Here is a 20,037-nt window from a genome sequence, read left to right on the forward strand (position 1 = left end):
ATGTAGGAGTACAAAATGCAGAGCTGTAGAAAATGTCCAGCAATTCAGGAGGCACTAAGAAAGAAAGAATAACTGAGTCAATATTACAGATAGGAAATCCATAGCAGAACTTGTCCGCTATAACAATGCAGATAGATCAGAGAGAGATAAAGAAGTTTAGCTTTATTTGTCATGTGTACAACGAAAAATACAGTGAGGTGCAAAGTTTGCATCAATGACCAACACAGCCCACTAGTGCCCTACGTAGCCCACAAGTGTTGCCACAATTCCAATACCAGCATAGCATGACCACGATTTACTACCTGTACACCTTTGAAATGTATATGAGAGGAAACTGGACCGTGGTGGGAATTGAATCTCAGTTGCTGCTGCTGCAAAGCATTATGCTGACAAGATGCCAAGATGACAGGAAACAAGAAGCTCGGGCTCAAGCTGAAGGATTGAATACCGGTGTTCTGCAAAGAAGTCACCCAATTTGTGTTTGGTATTTCTGGTGTATAAGAGACCCTATTATGCACATTCTACAATACATTGCTTTGGAAGAAGTACACTGAAACACTGCTTCAGCTGGAATCCTTGATGGTGGGTGGCAAGATGATCTACTGTATCTACTGCATCTACTGTAGTTGTATGGGAAAACTATTTGGTAAAGATGGAAGAGCAGACAGTTCCTTCGGAATGCTAAGGGGAAGGTGTGTGTACTGGGGAAAATTCCTTGTGATAGGAAACTGGTGGTAGAAATTTTGAATGTTTAATGTAGAAGTTGGTGATACAAAAAGTAAGGACTTGGGGAGCTATAACCTGTGCAGGAGAATGGAAGGTGGGAACTGAGATGTAGTCAAAGGAGCCATCAATTATGGTAAAAGGAAGGAAAAAGGCCACACAGAGGTACATGTGGTAAGTCTCATCATCAAGCAGATAAAGCAGAGATAAGAGGAACTGGGTGCATGGAATAGGAGGTGCGGTGAGTGCAAATGTAGTTGAGAAAATTGTAAGTCTGTGGGCTTGTAATTGATGTTTGTTGTTAACCTGTCCCTTGAAAGGGAAAGGAAGAAAATGAAACTGACCATTTGATAATGAGAGCAATGTTTACATTTGCAGCAAAAGTAGTTCTGTGCAGAAATCAGCACCAATGCTATCATTGATGAACCAGAAAAGGGGCTTGAAAAGATGGGTGCAGTTTGAGCTCATGTGAATTCCCATGACTACAACTTTGATTTGGAGAAGGTGAGTGGAGTTGAAGGAGTTGTTACTCAGTTTGTGAATAAGTTTAGCCAGTGGCAAATGTTTGCGCTAGTAGAGGTCAACTTACTGTCTTTTCAAGAAAGTAAGAGAGAACCCTTAGTGTGGGATGAAGGTATAAAAAGATTGTAAGATCATGTAGAAGGTAAGGCCTTCTTCCATTATATTTCATTTAGTCATTTTATGGTCACCCCTACATTGAGAAGCCAAATGTAGATAGGTGTCTATAAAGTGGCATCCAGTATTCAGACCATGTGGATGAACTTCAGTTTCTTGGTGCTTGCTATTTTAATTCACTATCCTATTCCCACTCTGACATATCTGTCTGTGGCCTCTTGCATTGTTTAGCAAGATTCAGCTAGCTGAGGAACAGCGGTTTATTTTCTACCCAGATACCTTACAGTCTTCCTATCATATGCCCATAGAACCCACTTAGAGTACTGTGCTCAGTTCTGATCTCCTCACTACAGGAAGGACGTGGAAACCATAGAAAGGGTGCAGAAGAGATTTACAAGGATGTTGCCTGGATTGGGGAGCATGCCAGTATGAGAATAGTTTGAGTGAATTTGGCCTTTTCTCCTTGGAGCGACGAAGGATGAGTGGTGACCTGATAGAGGTGTATAAGATGATGAGAGGCATTGATCGTGTGGATAGTCAGAGCCTTTTTCCCAGAGCTTAAATGGTTGCCACAAGAGGACGCAGGTTTAAGGTGCTTGGGAGTAGGTACAGAGGAGATGACAGGCATAAGATTTTTATGAAGAGAATGGTGAGTGCATGGAATGGGCTGCCAGCAATAGTGGTGGAGGCGGATACAATTGGGTCTTTTAAGAGACTTTTGGATAGGTACATGGAGCTTAGAAAAATAAAGTAGGGAAATGTTTGGCACAACTTTGTGGCCTGTATTGTGCTGTAGGTTTTCTATATTTCTATAATATTAGCTCAGATTTTCTTTCTCTGTTAGCTCTGCCTGACCCCAATATTTCTTGCGGCTCTTCATTATACAGTTCAAAAATATGTTTTTTGTTTGTCTCAGTTCAGAGTATTTATGGTCCTTTTTTCTTTATGTTCTCTTTTCCTCTTGCTCTGTGTCCTCATTAAACTGTCAATGAGGACATTTCCAGTTTCTTTTTCTTCACATGCTGCTTAACCTACTGAGTATTTCCAGATTGCCAGCATCTGCAATGTTTTGGTTTTCATGATTCTAATTTTTATTAATTGTAATTGACAGTTCAGTGATAAAATACTCCTAAGGCTTTTTAGGTAGAATACATGAGAACATTTGGATCCCGAAGAGTCTAGCAGAGAAAACCTAGAAGAGGAGAAATTTCACCAGCCTCATTAACTGGTTCAGTCAATACCAGGCCTTTTGTTGCCCTTGCTTATCCCTGGATTCCTTTTGTATTTTCTACCACCTGGGCTTGAAGGTCTAATTGACACCATCTGTAATTTTACTGCATTATTTGTGATTTTTAAAGTCAAAGTGAGTTTTTGTCATATGCACAAGTACACATATGGACAGCCACAATAAAAAAAACTTTAATTGCAGTGGTATCACAGGCACAAAACATCACCTGAGCAACGTTCATAACAAACATGTATTTAACATAAATTATACACAGTGTTTTACAAGGAAGAACATAATTAGAACAAAAATAAACAACAAAGTTCATTTTAGTGCAAAATTTTAGTCTTTGTATTTCTAAACTGCGGTGATTAGGGTTTTTTGGTTGGTTCAAGAACCCAGTGGTTGAAGGGAAGTAGCTATTCTTGAACTGTGAGAAAATGGCATGCCCAGGGTGGTGGGGGTCTTTGGGAAAAGATGTTGCCTTCTTGAGGCAGTGCCTCCTGTAGATACTATCAATGGTAAGGAGGAAGGTGTCCATGATGTATTGGGCAAGTTCTACTAATTTGGGTAGCTTCTCAAGTTCTTGTGCATTTAATTTTCTGTGCCATAATGTAACCAGTCAGGATACTTTCAACAGTATAACTGTAGAAGTTTGGTGGAGTGTTCGAGGACTAGCTGAACCTCCTTAATCCTCTGAGAAAGTAGATACTTGTGTGCTTTCCTTATGATTCCATCTATGGGTTGAGCCCAGAGCTGGTCATCCAGTATGTTATACCCCAGGAATTTAAACGTGCTACATCTCTACACTGCCATTTTCCTCCGTGTAGACTGGCACATGTTGCCCCCCCCTCCCCTTCTTGAAATGAACAATCATCTCTTTAGTTTTGCTGATGTTGAGCGAGAGGTAGTTGTTGCAGCAGTGTTCAATCATATGACCTATCTCTGCTAAGTATGCATACTTTAAAATCATTCATTGTCACAACATGGAAAGAGTGAAACTCCAGTCTTGTGAATCACTGGTTTCGATGCTGTTTGCTTTATCTATAGAATGCTGTTTTTGATTAGGTGGAATGTCATTAAGTTATTCAAATTTCTGTTGTGGTTAACTTTTTAAAGGTAGTATGTAAAATGAGACCTTCAGTTAACTCTTAAAATGTAACAAGGGAAAACATTGTGGCAAGGCCAGCAACTTTTTTATAGTAGGATTTTCTGTGAGCATCTTTATCATTTTATTTAGTGCTCGGGAAAGGTGTTGAAAAAAACATAAACTTTCTGATCCTTTACCTTACAATCAATTGCTCTTCAACAATTTTACAATTGTTGTTATATAATCTTAAATTTTTAAAAAACCGTGAAACTCCTACAACTGATAGTAGCTGTTATTTTGCTATGTCTCACTCCCTTTACTGGTCCCTGGAACTCCAGTCTTGCAGAACACAGATTGCACCACACCCTGTTTCAAATATGTAAATACAGAAATAAAAATCTGTACTTGTACTGACCATACATCAAAATTCATGAGTAGTGCTCTGAGAACAGATATTCAACTCATTATCCACCCTGAGATAATCTAGACATGCTACAAGTATTTTTTTTAATTTAGTGATTTCATTTCTGAAGCTTGCCCCACAAGTTGATGGCAGAGATGAATAAATAACTATATACATATGAAGAATTGAAAGGGAGGCAGGTATTTAGAGAGAAGTGCAAAGACGTTAAAGACAAGGCACATCAGTCACTTGTCCTTTGCTTCATTTCTACATGGCTCCACAAGGGAAGAACTTAAATAAATTCTGCTTGATTGAGAGCAGTGGAAGCACCACTATAGTAACCAAATGTTTTGAGCTTAGAACAGCTCTAGACTTCTGAGCTACTTGCAAGGAGCTATTCCTTGTGTCCAGTGTTGTAATTGAAGGAAGAAAATGTTCACTTTAATATATCCTTTAGCAGTGAAAGGTACACCGTGAATCAAACTAAGTTACATGATTAAAAAAGAACCTGGAAGCCTTTGCAACTGTTTTCCATGCCAAGGCAACATGGTGAATAATACTGTACATACTTAATAAGCCTTTAATGTAAAACAACATGTATGCTTTAACTCCAATTCTAGATCTCTGTAGAAAGTAGGATTTAAGAATGAGGGACCAAGGATTTAACTCTGAAAACAGCCTGTCATTCTGTATATTGTGCTACTGAACTTCATGATTGAAGCAGTGACATGTAAACTTCAAGCATAAATGCAGTAGGATGCTGCTCATGTGGACATAGATTGGATGAGACATATGATCTGTGCCACGATTCCTCTGTTATTTTACAAGGAGGCCAAGGAGTGGAGATGAAAATTGGCTTAAATGGTCCAGAGCACCAGGACAAAATGCTTGATGGTCCAGGCCAGGAGAAGTGGATTAATATGGAGTTCCATGAAGTTAGATAGAAACAAGATCATGTTACACAGTGCTATTCACAGTTTCTGGATAATATGAACAATTAATAGAATTATTACAGGACTGAAAAGAAGCTGTTGGGCCATCAAACCCTCACAGTGTGAGAAAGGTTAGCCTGACATGAAGCAGGTATTTTTATGGAAAAATATATTTTTGTGCTAGTGGAAGCAAATCGATCATAATGTTCGAAGATATTATACATGAGGAGGAAAATAACATTCAGGGCTTTGAGGAAGGAGCCAGGAAATAAGATTGACTGGACTTTTCTTGAACTCCATCTAGGTTTGATGGCCTGAATAGCCCCTTTCAGCACTGTAATAATTCTACTCACTGTTTCTTTTAGAATATCTGTAAGCTCTATAAGCTTTGTTTTTTTTTCGCAGGTTTTGAAATGGTGCTCTGTATCACTGAGTAAAACATCTTTGTAGAATCAGTAGTTACCTTACTAATGCCAGTGGCTACTAATGTGACTGCGTACCTTCTTAAAGTTGGTAAACAGTTGGCCCAAATGTTGAATTAACTAATCTACAGTTTTGGGGTTTGTGGCTTTTCTTTCCATGGTTCTCTCAGCAACCTACAATATATCTCAATGGACCAGTGACCTATCTATTTATAAGTATAACCAAGTGACTCTGCTTTATTTTCAGTATTTCTGCACTTTGGATTTCTAATGTTAGCCCTCTTTTGCAATGACTTAAGCTGCAGATCTTGATAAAGACTGAATGTTTTTAATCCCTCTCTGATGCTTCTATATTTTTCCTTGTTCCCTCTTTTAAACCTGTCATCTCTCATGTATACTTGCATCTTTCCATCTCTTATGTAATACAGGATTTTGTATTTCTTGTTCTACTTTGCTCCCCTGGAATGCAGTTATTTATATCAAATTTATTTATCTCATGTTCATCGAAACATATAGTGAATGTGTTATTTGGCCTCAAGGATGTGTTGGGGGCAGACAACAATTGTCACCACACATTCCAGCGCCAGCATGCATGGTCACAATGCTCAGCAGAACACAGCAAGCAACAACAGTGAAACAGGCCCTGATGGCTTCTCTGTAAAGACACTGGTAGATTCTAAACATAAGAGATTCTGCAATTGCTGGGAATCTTGAGTAACATACAAAAAATGCTGGAGGAATTCAGTAAGTTGGTAGCATCTGTGGAAGGGATAGATCCAGCCTTGCCCAATAAATTCCATAGCATAACTATTTTTCGTAAGTTTTTTTAGCATCTCTTCCATGTACTGTTTGCCTCAAAAATTTAATCTTGTTTTTCGTTCCTTTAACTACCTGCTGTTGTGAACAGCTTGTCTCAGTTTGCCCTATCTATATTTGTCATGATGTGTGCCTCCAGCAAATCTCTCCTCATTTTGTGCATAGCAGTTGAACCTCAGCTTCTCCAATGTAAGCATATAGATGAATTCTGTTCCCTAGAATCATTCTTCTAAATCTTTTTCTCTGCCTTGTCTAAAGTCAAATTACTAGAATTGGACACAGTCTTCTAATCAGTAGTAAATAACGCTTTATGCAAGTTTGTCGTGCATTTTACCGCTTTATACAAACCCCATTTCCAGAAAAGTTGGGATATTTTCCAAAATGCAATAAAAACAAAAATCTGTGATATGTTAATTCACGTGAACCCTTATTTAACTGACAAAAGTACAAAGAAAAGATTTTCAATAGTTTTACTGACCAACTTAATTGTATTTTGTAAATATACACAAATTTAGAATTTGATGGCTTCAACACACTCAACAAAGGTTGGGACAGAGGCATGTTTACCATTGTGTTACATCATCTTTCCTTTTAATGACACTTTTTAATCGTTTTGGAACTGAGGATACTAATTGTAGTAGATTTGTAATTGGAAATTTTGTCCATTTTTGCTTGATATAAGACTTCAGCTACTCAACAGTCCGTGGTCTTCATTGTCTGATTCTCCTCTTCATGTTGCACCATACATTTTCAATAGGAGATGGATCTGGACAGGCAGCAGGCCAGTCAAGCACACGCACTCTGTGGTCTACAAAGCCACGCTGTTGTAGCCCGTGCTGAATGTGGTCTGGCATTGTCCTGTTCAAATAAACATGGACGTCCCAGGAAGAGACGTGGCCTTGATGGCAACATATGTCTCTCTAAAATCCTAATATACACCTCAGAGTCAATGGTACCTTCACATACATGCAACTCACCCATGCCGTGGGCACTGATGCACCCCCATACCATCACAGATGCTGGCTTTTGCTCCTTTCGCTGATAACAATCTGGATGGTCATTTTCATCTTTGGCACAAAGAACTCGACACCTGTTTTTTTCCAAAAACTAGCTGAAATGTGGACTCATCTGACCACGGCACACAGTTCCACAGTCTTTCGGTTCATCTGAGATGAGCTCGGGCCCAGAGAACTCGCCGGCGTTTCTGCATAAAGTTAAGTATAGCTTCCTCCTTGCGTAATACAGTTTCAAGTTGCATTTCTGGATGCAGCAACGGACTGTGTTAAGTGACAATGGTTTTCTGAAGTACTCCCGAGCCCAGCTGGCTATAATTGTCACAGTAGCATGATGGTTTCTTAGGCAGTGCCGCCTGAGGGCTCGAAGATCACGCGTGTTCAACAGTGGTTTCCAACCTTGCCCTTTACGCACTGAGATGTCTCTGGATTCTCTGAATCTTTTCACAATATTATGTACTATAGATTTTGAAAGACCTAAATTCTCTGCAATTTTGCATTGGGAAATGTTCCTTTTGAACTGACTAACAATTCTCTCATGAATTTTGGCACAAAGGGCTGAGCCACGATCCATCCTTCCTTGCAAAGACTGAGCCTTTGATGGACGCTACTTTTCCACCCAGTCATGATACCTCACCTGCTACCAATTAGCCTGCTGAATGTGGAGTCTCCCAAACCGGTGTTACTTGAATATTCGGTGCACTTTTCAATCTTATTTTAACTCTGTCCCAACTTTTGTTGAGTGTGTTGCAGCCATCAAATTCTAAGTTTGTGTTTATTTACAAAATATAATTAAGTTGGTCAGTAAAACTATTGAAAATCTTTTCTTTGTACTTTTGTCAGTTAAATAAGGGTTCACGTGAATTAACATACCACAGATTTTTGTTTTTATTGCATTTTGGAAAATATCCCAACTTTTCTGGAAATGGGGTTTGTACTTTGTTCTTTAACTTTGGAACCTCAGGATCCCATATGTTTTCTAATCAATAGTTTAGCAAATCCTGCTACCTTGGAAGAGTAGTTTCATCTTGAGAAAGGATCTTGCGTCACCTTTTGTATGTCAGTGTACTACTGTCATTTCTTAATCATTGCTACTTTCTTGAACACTTTTTGAGAAAATCTTCACATGCACGTCTTACCACGACATTGCTGGAAATATCCTTGGAGTTAAATGAACAATTATGTTACATACTTTATAATACAGTTGCATTTTAAATTGAGTGTATATCATAAATGATATCTGGCTTAAGATGGCACTGGTGAAACACGGTGACAAACAAAACTACTAACTACTTTATTAAATCACATTTTTTCTGGAAAACGATCACTGCAATCAATGGTCTATAACTTCTCTTTTGGAGTTGAGCTGTTGAACCATCTATAGGTTCAGGATAATTGCGGCTTGGCGTGTATGGGCTGAATTGAGGCAGTGCAGCCTGGGCCTGAGAACAAGGAATGAGCCAGTGACTGACCATTGCTGGAGCAGACTTGGAATCGATTCAAAGTGGCAGATCTGAGTTGAGCAGCAGAGCCTAGGCCCAAGAGCAAAGAACGAGATGATGTTTGACTGATTTAAGCGCTGTGCCAGATTGGGAAAGTTGAATATGGGCTGAATTGAGGAGGCAGGTCCCTGGTGCGAAAGCGAAGAATGAGCTGTGGTTTGGCTAATTTTAAGTGCTGGGCCGTATTGAAAAGATCAGAGTGTCAGGGCTGGAGGTGATGGATAGGCTAGTGTTCAGCTCAATGCCAGGCAAGGTTTATTCATCTCTGCATTGAACTGAGGCTATGGCCTGCAGCTAATGGGCTCCTGGGCCAGCTGCAGTGATGACTGGGTTTGTGTCTGTGAACTCACTTTCATGAGCTTTAGTTCTGAAAGTTATTTGCTTACTTTTTATTTGCATGATTTTTTTGTTCATTGGGTGACAATCTTTTATTAATGGTCTATTTTTTTATGTTTCGTGGCTGCTTATAAGGAGACAAATCTCAATGTTGTATAAACTATACAGTTGCAAGAAAACTTCTGTGAACACTTTGCAATTACCTGATTTTCTGCATTAGTTACTCATAAAATGTGGTCTGATCTTCATCTAAGTCACAATAATACACAATCTGCCTAAACTAATAACACACAAACAATTGTACTTCTCATCAATACTGAATACACCATTTAAACAATCACAGTCTAGATTCAAAAATCTATATGAACAACTGGGGTAATGTCTTCTACAAAGTGCTGTTTGGAGTTAGGTGTTCCAGTGAATGAGATGAGATTGGAGGTGTGGGTTAGAAGACCTCTGTCTGCCCTATAAAAAAGACACAGACCAGTTAATGGCAGAGCCTGCTCTTCTTGAGAAAGATCTGTTTATGTGCATCATGCCTCAATCAAGACAACTTTTCAGAGGATATCAGAAGAAGAATTGTAGAGCTGCATGAAGCTGGAAAAGGCTCCAAATGCATTGCTAAAATCCTGATTATTCATCAGTCCACAGTAAGAAAAATTGTCTACAAATGGAGGAAATTCAGTGCTGTTGCTACTCTCCCTAGGAGTGGGTGTCCTGGAAAGATCACACCAAAAGCACAATGAGCAATGCTGAATGAGGAGAATAAGAACCTAAGGGTAACTGCAAAAGACTTTCAGAAATCTCTAGAACTTGCTAAAGATTCTGTTCATGTGTCCACTATAAGAAGAAACACTGAACAAGAATGGTGTTCGTGGAAGGACACCACAAAGGGAACCACTGCTCTCCATAAAAGATATTTCTGCATGTCTCAAGCTTGCAAAGGACCACCTGGATGTTCCACAACACTTATGGGGAATGTTCTGTGGACAGATGAGACATAAGTTGAACTTTTTGACAGAAGTGCACACCAATACCAAAACCTCATCCCAATTGTGCAGCATTGTGAAAGGAGTATCATGGTTTGGGGCTGCTTTGCTGCCTCAGGGCCTGGACACCTTGCAATTGTTGAGGAAACAATTAATTCAAAATTGTGTCAAGACATTTTACAGGAGAATGTCAGGTTAACGGTCCATTGCCAGAAGCTTAATAGAAGTTGAATGATGCAACAACAGAATGATCCAAAACGCACCATTAAGTCAACAACAGAATGGTTTAAAAAGAAGAAAATTTGTGTTTTAGAATGGACAAGTCAGAGTCCTGACCTTAACCCAATTGAAATGCTGTGGCATGACCTAAAGACGGCTGTTCATGCAAGCTATCCCAGAAATATTGATGACCTGAACAACTTTGTATGGAGGAATGGTCTAAATTTCCTCCTCACCGCTATGCAAGTCTGATCAGCAGCTACAGGAAATGTTTGTGGAGGTTATTGTTGCTAAAAGAGGTTCTACCAGTTATTAAATAGCAGGGTTCACATACTTTTTCCAGCCCGGAATGTGAATGAGTAAACAATGTGTTCAATAAAGACATGAAAAGCACAATTAGTTTAGGCAGTTTGTGTTTGTGTATTATTGTGATTTAGATGAAGATCAGACCACATTTTATGCGTAATTAATGCGGAAAAGCAGGTAATTGCAAAGTGTTCACAAACATCTTGCAACTACTCATACTTTGAACTTTGGCTATTCCTTACTTGTAAAATCCTAGATTAGTACTTGTACCTGACTCATAACATACAAAACAGAAACGTTTTAATAAAGCTGTTTTCTTTGGAAACTATGCAAAGATACTGTAAACTCTATTTATGCTCTTATGTATGACATATTCACTTTAAACCTATAATGCTGCCATCTTCTGGGACTTCTTAATGGTGATTTGGATATTGTGCACTGTTATTCTAGCTCTTATCTGCAGGTGGCGCCCCCTAGCCTACGAAAACACTAGCTCTAGACATACTACTGGAAGTAGAACTCAAAGGATTCAAAACTAATGGACCATACATAATTTGCAGATGAAATAATGGCAGTGTTAATGGTTTTCTCTATTTTTTGTTGATAGATAGTATTGTAGTTTAAGACAAAAACCAAATGTGTATAACCATGAATATTCAAAACTTGCTGTCCAAAGTGTAAACATGAGAAAATCTGCAGATGCTGGAAATTCAGCAACACGCTCTGCTGTCATGACAGTACCCTTTGCCTTTCCTTTACACTAATGAACTTGTATATGTGTCTGCTCATTGATTGCATATTGAACTCACACAGTATGAACCTTGTTGTTACATGCTTACACCCTTTTAACAATTAAAAGTTTAATTACAGCTTTAATATTTTTAGGGAAACATTAGATTTATTTATTTAATAAAGGAATTTGTTTTTCTTTCATTCTCTTGCTTTTTGTCAATTTCATCCACTGTTCCCTTTTCTTAATCTTGCTGTACCTAGTTAAATTTTGTATTAATTGTTGAAATACCCACACCAAATTAAGTGTGAAACTAAGATCCTATCTGCCCTTTAGGATTGACAGAAAAGATCTTGTATCACTATTTTAAGGACATCCAAGGGATTTCTTTCCAGTGCCCCAGCTAACATTTATCCCTCAACAGCACAGAAATGAATTATTTTGTTCCTTGCCATCCATTGCAACGTTCCCTACATTACTTGAGTGAAAGAACTGAAGCATCTCATTGGGGATCTAGTGGTTAGGGACAAATCTGGAAATAATGTCAAGCAGTTAAACAGATGCAAAAAAAAGGCAGTTAAAGTCGTTAATGTTTCTATTAACTGTACAACACTTATACTCCATCAATTTAAATATTGCCAAAACCCTAAGTCACAAACACAAGGAGGATGCTTATCCATTACAGCTCAGCAAAGAGTCAAATGTTTGAAGTCCTCCCGGTGTTCTACTGCCAAGGCATTCAGATGTACACAATTTCCAGGTTATACATCACGTTACACAGAGCGGGCCTCATCACCAAAGCCATTGATTCTTAATGCCTTGCTTTGCTGTATGTTCTGTGAACCTCCTTGTGTGAAATGAAATCTTTCTGCCACGCGTGCAAAAGACCTGCATGAAAAGCCCAGAATTAACAATAGTTAGAAGGTCACAAACAAGAGAAAATCTGCAGATGCTGGAAATCCAAGCAACACACACAAAATGCTGGGAGAACTCAACAGGCCAGGCAGCATCTATGGGAAAAAAGTACTGTTGAAGTTTTGGGCTGAAACCTTTCAGTCGGACTCAGAGGGTAGTTGACACGTGAGAAATATCAGTTAGCAAAATCAGCTTTTACAATGGATTAAACATACTTTTGGCTTTTAATTCAACCCATGCAGATAGAACATAGCTCTTTTGTTTAGAAATCTATCCAGATTTAAATGCTTTCTCAGAGTGATACTGCATTGTTTCCTGTACTTGACATTCAACTGTGTTGTATTGACAGAACAAGTTCTGTCACTTCTAAATGGTGCATTTAAATCTACAAACTACTATATTTGCTCATTACTATATTCTTTGATAATAGCTTTTTACTCTGAGTTTTTGTTTTTTACTTGTGACCTTCTGAGTGAAGAATAATAATTGTTTGTGACATAATAGGAATAAGTATTGCTCCCCATGTTTCCTTTTAGAAAGCAAACTTCACTTGGGACAATCTGGTTCTCTTATGTTTTCGCCAGCCGCTACTTTGGCATCTTCTATGACATCTTCTTTTGCAACACAAGAAATGCAGTACTTATCTGCTTACCATCTCTATTCCAGGCTTCTATGACCCCAGATATTATTTCCATATGAAATAGTCATTCACTTATACTGTCAATTTAGTATATGATGTTAGCTAGCTTTGATGTGGTCTCCTATGCAGATTCAGTGAGTTTTGTAAAAACCTGTCCTGTGTGATCCAGATTTTCGAGTCATCTGTTAACGTCTCCATCTCAGACTAACTGATCTGTCTATACTTTGTATTTGATAGTGTTTAAATGTGTAAGATTAAAGAATACTGTCTCTTTCCAACAAGTACATTCATCTTCCTTTGTACTACATCTGACACTGGCATTGAAGAGTTTCTTATCAGTCTTGGAGCCTTGACACCATATTAGAGTTAAAATTCCCTTCACATCAAGAGAATCTGCTTTGTCATCTTTATTTCAGCTCTTTGGTCATGTCTGATTTTTTTTTAGCATAGTGAAATGTTTAGAACTGTATTTTAGGAGTGCTAGTAACAGAATTGGATGCCTCACAAAATGAAATATTAGGGCAGATGTAAAAACTTGGACAAAGAGTTTAAAGAGTACCAAAATGGAGCATTATTTAAGGAGGGAATTTGTAATTTGGTTACAAGTTGAAGGCATAGCTGCCTAGGGTGGAGTGATTAAAATTTGCATTACAAGAAGATTGAATTAGGGGGGAAGATACCATACATTTTTATAAAGCTTAAGGAAGTTAGAGTTAGGCAGCATCAAAGTCTGAGGGAATTCAAGCAATATTGAATTCAAGGGCGCCACAGTATTGTAGCAGTTAGCACAATGCTTTTACAGCTTAGGGTGTTTCAGAGTTCAATTCTGGCATGGTTCTGTAAGGAGTGTCGATGTGGGTTTTCACTGGGTGCTCCAGTTTCCTCCCACAGTCCAAAGACGTACCGTTGTTAATTGTCCCATGATTAGATGTGGGTTAATCGGGTTTGTTGGGGATTGCTGGGGTGGTGTGACTGGAAGAGCCAACTCCTAGCTGTATCGCTAAAATTAAAATAAAATTAAATATGAGAGCTGATCAGGAGATGGGGGTGAGCGTGATTTCTTCACAAAAAAGTTAGTTTGGAGGTAGTAAGAGTGAAATAGTTAAATGATGTTGTCATAGAAAATGAACCCAGAAGAATTACAGTGTTGCCATTCCAGGGTGATTCTGAATAATGATTTATTTTGGATGACGATATTAAAGGCCAATAGCTCCTATGCTTTTTGTGAGTTTAGTACCATCCAAAGTGGAGATGAGAATGTGCTGCCACAGATTTATTTTCTGGAAATCCCTGGTTGAATAGAGCACTTAAGTTAGACAGGGAAGTTGAAAACGGAATTGTAAATTACTGGGGGAAGGATCGGATAACAGAGTGGGGGAGAACCAGGATCTGGCAAAGAAGGAAGTGGGGTTAAAAGTAGGATGGAATTTTAAGCTTGCAAGAGATTACAGCCAGTGTTGTCTGTAATGGGGTTGATGGCAGTGCTAGAGACACGGTGGAGGTAGTAAAAAAAATGGGTACTTAAATTATAACAAAAGGAGAGGAAGACAGTGGAGAAAACACCGTGGGAGACTTTGCCTAGTCTAGAGAATACCAGATTAAAAGAACAGAAGTTAATATACAAAATTAAATGTTTATTATTACCAGTTGCTATGATAAAATAATGTATTTAATGTCTTGCTGTAGTTTAACATTTAATTTTGTTTTCTTGTAGTCTGATCCTCTTGGGTTAAATGCAACTGTAGAATTGGCTGAAGGCGATTCCGTACCTGAAAATTCACAAAGGAAGCGGCGACATTCTGAGGATACCCAGCAGCAATCAACAAATAGCTTCAAAAAACCCCGAGTAGGAATTGTCTGATTTTATTTTTAGATTTTCTGAGTCAAAACTAATCTTTCCATTCATTTTGCCTGTCAGTGAATATCTGATGACCCTTTGGCTATAACCCAGACAAGTTTTAGAAGTGAAGTGGAGAAAAGAAGTACCCCTGACATGTATTTTAATTTTTCCTCAATCCAACCTGTTCCATTTCCTGCACTTCTGCTCTCAACCTCCCTGTTCTCAGAATGTCAATAGAGCTACCCTCATTTCTTACCTCAGTTCCTCAGTGCTCATTTAATAGATCAACTTCCATCATTTCCAAGACTTCTAGTATTTTCAGTATATTGCATATGCTGCTTCATACGTGGTCCCTTCTACATTCAGCTGACTAATTACATACTGGGTGATCATTTATGGAGTATCTCTACTTGGTTCGTAAATGTGTCCCAAGCTTCTGGTTAACTGTTATTTTAACTTTTCATTAGATTCCCACTCCAATATCTTAGTGTAATTCACTGGAAAGAGTTGCAGGTGGGGGATTAATTTTGTGTGTTCAGATGTACTTGTTGGCACATTACAACCTTATGAATTCAGAGCAGAGTTCAATAATTTCAGGTAGGTCTGATGAAATGTCATCAACATGGAACATTGATTCTCTTTCTCTCTTCCAATGATGACTGACCAAAGTACTTCCAGCACTTTGATTTATGATCTGCAGCTTCAGTGGGGTTTGGCAATTTGGCTGTTCCCTTTTGCACCTCCTCTAGATCCAACTTTTGTTTCATTGCTTGTTCCATTGTCAATTCTCTTTATTCTGTGCATTTTTGTGTAACTCAGCCATCTGTGGAGAAAAAAGGCAGAAGTATCATTTCAGACTGATGACCATTCATTACAACTGGACAAAGTTTGAGATGTAAAAACTTATAATCAAGTTCAGGGTCTGAGAAAAGAGTTAGAGGGTAGTGTGAGTAGGGAATATTAGATGGATAGAGAAATAGTTCTACAGTAGTATAGAAGGCAGGAAAGATTAAATAATTGATCTGAAAAGGAATGGATGAAGATACAAATTTTAACTTGGAGCACTGAATGCTGATATAAAATCAGGGAGAATTAGGTGTAACAGGGTTCAAATTCTATGTATGTGTCCTATTGTGACTTGAATACATTCTGGGTAATTAGAATCCTGGTATTGGGAGGGAAACATCAGTGGGATGCATTGAGGTTACTGTGGAGGCCTTATCCAGTTTATTGGTAGTTCAATATAACTATTAATGATATTAACTATCAATTCTAATTTTATTAAAACACATTCAGAATGCTGTAACTGCCTGTGGGTAACCAAGATTGCAAATAGTTTGGGGAGGGAGGAGGGTAACATCAGTTGCTGTTGTACAATTAATCCTTTAATAGGTGAGACAGCTCAACATTAAATCATATCAATTATAGCATTTATTCAATTAAGCATAAGTATTCAGGCAAAGACTTTCAAAATGCAGCGGAGAGTACCTGAACTGTCATACACTGAGAGGAGTTTGGTTTTTGACTCATCTATTAGGTGTCTCAGAAATTTTGTCTGAAGCCTTCCTTCTGATGGACTTCATACTATAATGCAAGTGTATGGAGTTCTATTGCTCCCAGTCTCCTATTATTCAGTGGCAGAGAAAATAGTTGCACAAGGAAGTACTGTTATTTTGTTATCTGGACTTAATACTACTTTCCTTCTCATTAATTTCTATCAATTATTGACCTGTTTTGGATACATGCCACTGCAGTATGCACCTCAGCTCAATGTTCAAACAACATGATATCCTCAAAGCTTAATTATTTTTGTGTGACTGTTTTTGTATGCAAAATGTCAGCTTTGTTCCTCTTGCTCAAACATTCCAGTGGAGATAAACTGACCTTGGTTCCATTATCTGTCTTTTATATTTTTCTCTATTCCCTCCTTTGTTTTTGTTTTACATTATTTTCCAGCAGCCACTTACCCCAATGGCCAACAATTTCTAAAGCAAATAAATCTGCCAACAATTGACACTATTGCTAAAGAGCACTTTTATGCTTCTTTCCAGCAAAAAAAAATCAATGGTTATGTAGCCATTAGATAAATGTTCACTGTATCTAGAGTTCTCTTCTCTCAAGCTGTTGATTGATTTTGTTAACTGAAATTGTTGAATAAATTACTTATTTGTTTTTACAGACAGATGCCTCCTTCACTCCTACAACTCCGACAATTCCTATTTCACCGGTCGCTTCTGGTGTTTCAAGTACACCTCTATCCCGAAGTGCATCCAAGTCAACTGATGATAAACCACAGCCTCCACCATCATCGTTGTCATTGGCACAAGGGGCATCGGCGTCTTCAGCGTCCTCGTCATCAGCTGTTCTTGCACCTGTACATATCCGTCCAACAGCGTAAGTACATAATATCAAATTCTGGCAGCAAGGAATTTTGAATCTCAGACTTATTAATTTTAATATTTTCACAGAACTATACTGGATGTTATCAGTATATAAATTCAAGCTACTTAATATTAGTAATCAAATTCAGTCTGGTTAATATTAATACATAAATTTAAGCTGCAGAAATATTAGTAAAGTACAAGTATCAGCACTCAGATCTAAGCTCCTGATAAACCTGTTGAGGTTGGAGACTATTTGTACTGAAGTTTATGTTATTGTATTGGTACTTAATCCAATCCACAACCTGGCCCATTTCCTAAAACAAGGCATGGATCAGTTGTAGCATTAAACAGAAGAAGAAGAATAGCCCTTAACTTAGCAGTGGAGTTATCGGGGCACCGTCATGTCGGTGTTTCCGTAGCAAGCTATTCTTGTTATGAGGCCGAGTTGCTAGCTCGAACCTCAACCAGATTTAGATTCGTACTCAGAAACCTTCGCTCCAGAGTCCGGTGCTAATATTATTGCGCCACCAAGCGGGACACATCAAAATTACTTACAATAACAGAATTACGCAACAGATAAAGCCTGGAGTCAGGTTCATCCCTGTATTGGCTTGTTTATATGAATTACATATCATTCACACTTCCTGTTCAATTTCCATAGCAAAGCTAGTTTCTGTTTGTCAATAATTCAGTAAGTTACCTTGTGAAAGTTTATGAATTAACTCTTATTATCCCTTGTGATAATGTATGCTTGTAAACGAAAATGTGCAGGGAATAGAGTCCTTAATGGGGAAATGATTTCACCCTGGGTAAGTGTGTCTTATTTGAGGCAACCTTCCAGAATCCACTAATAAAGATTCTCCATAAAATTCTACAATGGGCTCCTGTTCAACCTGTAGCAATTGTTTTTATCTTTGAACAGTTGCATTCCTGGAGAATGGACAGGAACTAGAAGCCAATGAAGAAGGGAAAATATCTCATCCCCAAAATACAGTCATCCTAGTAGTAGAAGCTAAAATATGACAGACAATATGGACTACTTTGGTAAATTACATAAATCTGATTTCTGTTCAGCTTGCTGGTTGATGCTCAAAGACGTGTTCAAAGCTAGAACTCTTATTTTTCTGATCCTTAGGGTTCTTCCCTAAGGATTACAAGAATTCGTAATGATCATTTAAAGTTTAAACAAACATACAAAAACTAAATAAACTAAGTGAAGAGGTGAGAAACAAAGCAAAGATAAAAAGATGAGGGTGGCGTCATCGCCTTTTATAATCCAGATAATGGAAAATTCCTTGGATAAGAATAAAGCAATCACTGATTGCACAATTACATCAGATGGGTAATGTGCTAATATTTAGCCAAAGCAAAGTATAAAGGCATATGTAACTGCTATAGCACCTTCTGCCAGTAAGTTGGAACAAACCACCACATACTATGAAAAATACATAAGTTTGTTTAAAAAAATACAAAAGATGAAACTACAAGTTTAGTCTCAAATTAATTCATCTAATATCTTATGTGTTTTTCAACAGTCCCCTCATTAATTCTATAAGGGACTCTGGCAGAATCACGTATGAAAATTCAAAGGCAGAAAAAAATTTAAATTATCTGTGTTACCGAATAATCAAAGAGTACTTATTAAAAGCACTTATAGTACTACATATTCATTGTGAGTCATTTCAACCAGCACATCATGAGTAAGGGAAGCAGGCAAAAACATAACAATAAGCATCAAAATATAGTCCATATGACCAATAAAAAGCACCTGATAATTATATTCATGCTCGAAGTCTTTCCACCGTACTGGTCTTAACCTGGACTCACATAAGCTCGCTTGCAATGGCTGGCATGTATCCACTTACTTTAACTGTTGAATTGGTAATCAACAGTACTTGGTAAGGACCTTCCCGCCGAGCTCTCAGGAATTCCATGTGCAGTTTCCTGACCAGGATCCATTTGCTAGGAATTGAGGTGTGTCTTTCCAATGGACCACTTCTATAAGCAGTAACTTCTTGGGAAGCAGACTGAACAACTTAGGTTAGTTTCACACAATAACCAGTTAAGCTGTTGACTATAATGTATATATTTGCCTCTCTGAGATTGAGAGCATCTGGTGGTGACATAGTGACATCATCACTTCAAATGGAGTCAGTTTGTTGTCTTGGTTGGGGTTGCCCTATTGCTGCATAAAACCAAAGGAGGAGCTGTAGGCCATGGTACACCTTTGTCGTGATACTTAGGCTACGTCCATACTACGCCAGATAAATCTGTAACTGAAGCTTTTTCTCTTTGCTTTTACCCTCTGTCCACACTAAAACAGCGTTTTCGTTTCCTGAAACCGAGCTTTTCAGAAACGCTTTCCAGGGTGGGTATTTTTGAAAACACTGCTTGGGCAGATCAATGTGGACAGGGTAACCAGAGAAATCTGAAAACGTTGTCAGACAGCAGCGCGCCATTTATTTGTTTTCTTGAACAAAACCTAACAATTTCAGAACAGACGGCAACGAGATTGAAGCCAGAAGAGTTAGAAGTGTACTCACCAAATACTTGGACTCATAACTTACTGAATAAATAAGTATACTGTACTCACTTTGCCCTGTTTTCTGTCCTTGCTTGTATGAAGGTGGTTTATCTATTTATGCAAGTACTTCTATGACAATTAATGTGTAACAGCCTAATGTAACATTGTATGGAAATACAAGTTAATACTGATGCAGACATGTTTTACACATTTAACAAGGTGCTTTATTAATGCAACAGAGTTCGTCGTCAGCCGGGTCATATGGTCCGTGAACTCCCCGTCGGTTGCCTCCATACGCTTCAGTATTTGTTTTTTTTTAACCTTTAAATCTTCCTGAGCGAGAGTGAACAGTTGCCCATCGTTTTAAGTTTTTCTAGTCTGTAACTGAACAA

The 20,037-nt window shown here is 38.2% G+C and overlaps 1 protein-coding gene across 5 annotated transcripts in view; it reads left to right on the top strand.

Moving 5' to 3' along the window:
• pcif1 (phosphorylated CTD interacting factor 1) overlaps positions 1-20,037 on the top strand; it is a 110,284-nt gene that overhangs the window by 28,458 nt on the left and 61,789 nt on the right. For all 5 annotated transcript variants that reach the window (XR_009514047.1, XM_059980410.1, XM_059980408.1 and 2 more), the window contains 2 exons: positions 14,612-14,743; positions 16,917-17,131. Coding sequence is in view for 4 of the 5 variants with exons in the window: in XM_059980410.1 (XP_059836393.1) it covers positions 14,612-14,743; positions 16,917-17,131 (347 nt within the window). In the remaining variant the exon portion in view is untranslated. The remainder of the gene's footprint in view (positions 1-14,611; positions 14,744-16,916; positions 17,132-20,037) is intronic.

This window comes from Hypanus sabinus, chromosome 9 (genome assembly GCF_030144855.1).
Source record: "Hypanus sabinus isolate sHypSab1 chromosome 9, sHypSab1.hap1, whole genome shotgun sequence".
Lineage (NCBI taxonomy): Eukaryota > Metazoa > Chordata > Chondrichthyes > Myliobatiformes > Dasyatidae > Hypanus > Hypanus sabinus.